At 43.2% G+C, this 3,783-nt stretch overlaps 1 protein-coding gene across 1 annotated transcript in view; it reads left to right on the top strand.

The window, feature by feature from the left end:
- Window positions 1-3,199, top strand: part of TUBB1 (tubulin beta 1 class VI) — a 3,669-nt gene extending 470 nt beyond the window's left edge. The window contains exons 2-4 of the mRNA XM_009643710.2: window positions 1,423-1,531; window positions 1,721-1,831; window positions 1,965-3,199. Coding sequence (XP_009642005.1) covers window positions 1,423-1,531; window positions 1,721-1,831; window positions 1,965-3,040 — 1,296 coding nt within the window. The 3' untranslated portion in view covers window positions 3,041-3,199. The remainder of the gene's footprint in view (window positions 1-1,422; window positions 1,532-1,720; window positions 1,832-1,964) is intronic.
- The last annotated feature ends 584 nt before the right edge of the window (window positions 3,200-3,783 follow it).

The raw sequence follows: 3,783 nt of genomic DNA, 5'->3' as shown, positions 1-3,783 counted from the left end.
CAAAATACTGGGACAAGTGAAGGAGCCAGTAATTCCAGGGCTGCAAAGTTGTGATGCCAGCGCTTTAGTTCAGCCCTACAGCAGTAACTCGGCCGCGCTATGATCACCACTATAGGACTGTATTAGTCAACAGAATGACCTGTCCTATAGTAACCAACTAGGTTTTTCTAGGAGTGGCACAAAGTGCTGTTAGGGACCCCTGCCCAGCTGGCCTCCTGTGGGAGGGGGTCATCCCATTTGGAGCACTTTTGTATAGTTCAAACACTGCCGTGCTGTTTCTTAGAGAGAAGACACTCATTGCTGACTTTGTATGCTAAGAGAAAAAGAACACATTGCTTTTTGCTGTGTGATGTCCATTTTTTTTAAATTTATGATTAGTAGGAAGTTGTCAAAAAAAAATACATCTGTGTTAATTTCGGTCTGGGAGGTCTTTGAGGACACATGATAGCGGAAGGATTGTTCCGTTGTGTTCTTCCTCCATTTCTTGCTCCCACAAATCTCACCTTGATGCCTTTTATTGGAACATGAAGCTGTGGATGGCCAGGGAATGTTGTGTTAGACCCAGATAGTTTGAATGCAGCCAGTGTTGGAACATGAAGCTGTGGATGGCCAGGGAATGTTAGATCCAGATAGTTTGAATGCAGCCAGTGGGATAGTTGGAAGGTTTATGTGTTTTTCTGTTGGCTTTGACCTGGAAACCGCGTATGTCTAGTAAGACCTGTAGAAAGGCACGCGCCAGACACACACAAAAACACTATGTGCATGTTGGCAATGGTGTATTTGTACACTCAAAATGAGACTGGCTGCTAAACCAGAAGACCTTTAAAATTAAAATAGCCTGGTCATTACAGCGGGTGGGTGTGTCTACACAAACACTGCTGTGGCTGCTGCCTAGATAAGAGCCCCAGAAGAAGGCATCCATATGAATGTCAAGATAGGATGTTTAGGACCAACATCTCTTTGTGGAAAGTGTTGCTCACATACAAATTTGTTGGAGCCAGCTTTGCCGTGCTGCAGTCCCACTTGTGCATGACAGGCCCCAACGCACCTCTCCTCAATCCACCACTCTCCCATGACTTTTTTATTAAGCTCATACTAACTAGTACCTGTGTTATTTAAACTAATACAAATTTTACTTTACTGTAAAGGGAGCAAATTGATGGCCTCCACCTATTAGTACACAAGTGATAGCTAAGCAGCTTAAATGGCCTACTAAACTTTTCCCTTGAACTTATTTGGGGAGGGGGAAGAGGAGGATCCCCGGTCTGATCTGATATGTAAATAGCAACACATCCCCCACTTCAGGCACAGGTCCCACTTTATGTGCAGTGAGGCACGGGCACAGCAGAGCTGATCCTGAACACGTTGTGCTGAAAAAAAATGAATCTTTGTGAATGTATTTGAACCTCTTTCTTTTTTCAGTTCTGGGAGGTGATAAGTGATGAACATGGGATTGACATCGCTGGAAACTACCGTGGGGATGCATCACTGCAGCTTGAGCGAATTAACGTGTACTTCAACGAGGCTTACTGTAAGTGCTCAGGACTGTTAAGGTGTTGGCAGAGCAATTTGCAGAGCCAACATGAAGGTTAAAATAAGTAATTGAAAAAAAATATATCCCCAAATCACTGTAGGTGGATTGGATTTTTCAGAGTAGATGATAAGCCTGTCTCTTTGACTTCTAACAGTAATTGTTTGCATTCATTTTCTTTTTTCCTAGCCCATAAATACGTGCCCCGTTCTATCTTGGTGGACCTGGAACCTGGTACGATGGACAGTGTACGGTCTAGCAAAATAGGCCCGCTCTTTCGACCTGACAATTTTATCCATGGTACGTACAGCCTGCTGTCAGCAAACTAACTAGAGTCAACTGTCCCAAAACAGCCTCCTAACTCCCATCTCTGTAGCCTTTAAAAATGCTCTTACTAACTTTGTGGCTGTTCTTTCTGTAATTTTGTTTACAGGTAATTCAGGTGCTGGAAACAACTGGGCTAAGGGCCATTACACAGAAGGTGCTGAACTGATTGAAAATGTCATGGATGTGGTCAGGAATGAGTGTGAGAGCTGTGACTGCCTTCAGGGATTCCAGCTCATCCATTCGCTTGGTGGTGGTACAGGCTCAGGTATGGGCACGCTCCTCATCAACAAAATCAGAGAAGAATATCCCGACAGGATTATGAACACTTTCAGTGTTGTGCCTTCACCCAAAGTATCCGACACTGTCGTAGAGCCGTATAATGCCATCCTCTCCATCCATCAACTAATAGAGAACACAGATGAAACCTTTTGCATTGACAACGAAGCTCTGTATGATATATGTTTTAGAACTTTAAAGCTCACCAATCCCACCTACGGTGACCTCAACCACTTAGTGTCCCTAACGATGAGCGGTGTCACAACCTCACTCCGTTTTCCTGGCCAACTGAATGCAGACCTGAGGAAGCTGGCTGTTAACATGGTGCCCTTTCCTCGCCTGCATTTCTTTATGCCAGGCTTTGCTCCACTGACAGCTCGAGGTAGCCAACAATACAGAGCCCTCTCAGTGCCAGAGCTTACTCAACAAATGTTTGATGCACGCAACATGATGGCAGCCTGCGACCCTCGTCGTGGACGTTACTTGACCGTGGCATGTATCTTCAGAGGCCGCATGTCTACCAGAGAAGTGGATGAGCAGTTGCTGGCTGTCCAGACCAAGAATAGTTCCTACTTTGTGGAGTGGATCCCTAATAATGTCAAAGTGGCTGTGTGTGATATACCACCGCGAGGATTGAAGATGGCAGCTACCTTTATTGGCAATAACACGGCCATTCAGGAGCTCTTCATCAGGGTTTCTGAACAGTTCTCAGCTATGTTCAGAAGAAAAGCATTTCTCCATTGGTATACTGGTGAAGGTATGGATGAGATGGAGTTTTCTGAAGCAGAAGGTAACACCAATGATCTTGTGTCCGAGTACCAACAGTACCAGGACGCCACTGCAGATGTTGAGGAATATGAAGAGGTAGAAGTGGAAGCCAGCCCAGAAAAGGAAGCGCCATCGTAAAAAACCAATGGTAATATCAAAACATTCTCCAAAAAAGCCTGTTGACACTCATTGAAGAAAAAGCAGTAGCCATCATCTGCATAAGAAATTAACACCTTTCTTAAGAATTTTTTTTATCTGCATCTGGCCAAATATATCCAATATACAATGCAATGCTTTTCAAATTAATGGCAGCTGTGCTTTACTCTCCTAAATAACTGTTGACACTGAATCTCTCCCAAAAAAGAGCCACTATGAAGACAAGTCGTCTCATACCAGCCTTAGGATATTATCACTGGACACTGTGTGTGCAGGTATCAGATTTATAAGCAACAGCAAAATACGCTATCAACTTATTTATCAAAAAATTTATTTATTCTCAGGTAAACGTAGTTTGTTTTGTTCGTGAGGTTGTCGTTACTGTTTCAGGAACACACGCACATCTATAAGGCCTATAAAAGCAGCATCCATTTTATTACACACTCCACAGGCTGAGCTGGATCTGCAGATAAGTTCAGTTCCTTAAGTTGCAGGGGGAGGGAAGGGGAAATGCCATGGGGCAGAAGACTGAATATGTTTTTTACATTTTTACTTGTTTTACATTTTTATTTTTTTTAAGTATTTTAATAGTTCTGTCACATTGCTGGTTTATATTATTGCAGAGCTTCTATTCATTATCATGGTGTGGTTTGTTTCTATTTTGAACTAGAGAGTGAGTTTTATCAGCATACGAAGTTGTGAACACTGCATTAAAGTTTTGGTGT

The sequence above is a fragment of the Egretta garzetta genome, unplaced genomic scaffold (assembly GCF_000687185.1).
Source record: "Egretta garzetta isolate BGI_Z169 unplaced genomic scaffold, ASM68718v1 scaffold158, whole genome shotgun sequence".
Lineage (NCBI taxonomy): Eukaryota > Metazoa > Chordata > Aves > Pelecaniformes > Ardeidae > Egretta > Egretta garzetta.
This window is presented reverse-complemented; position numbering and strand designations above follow the sequence as displayed.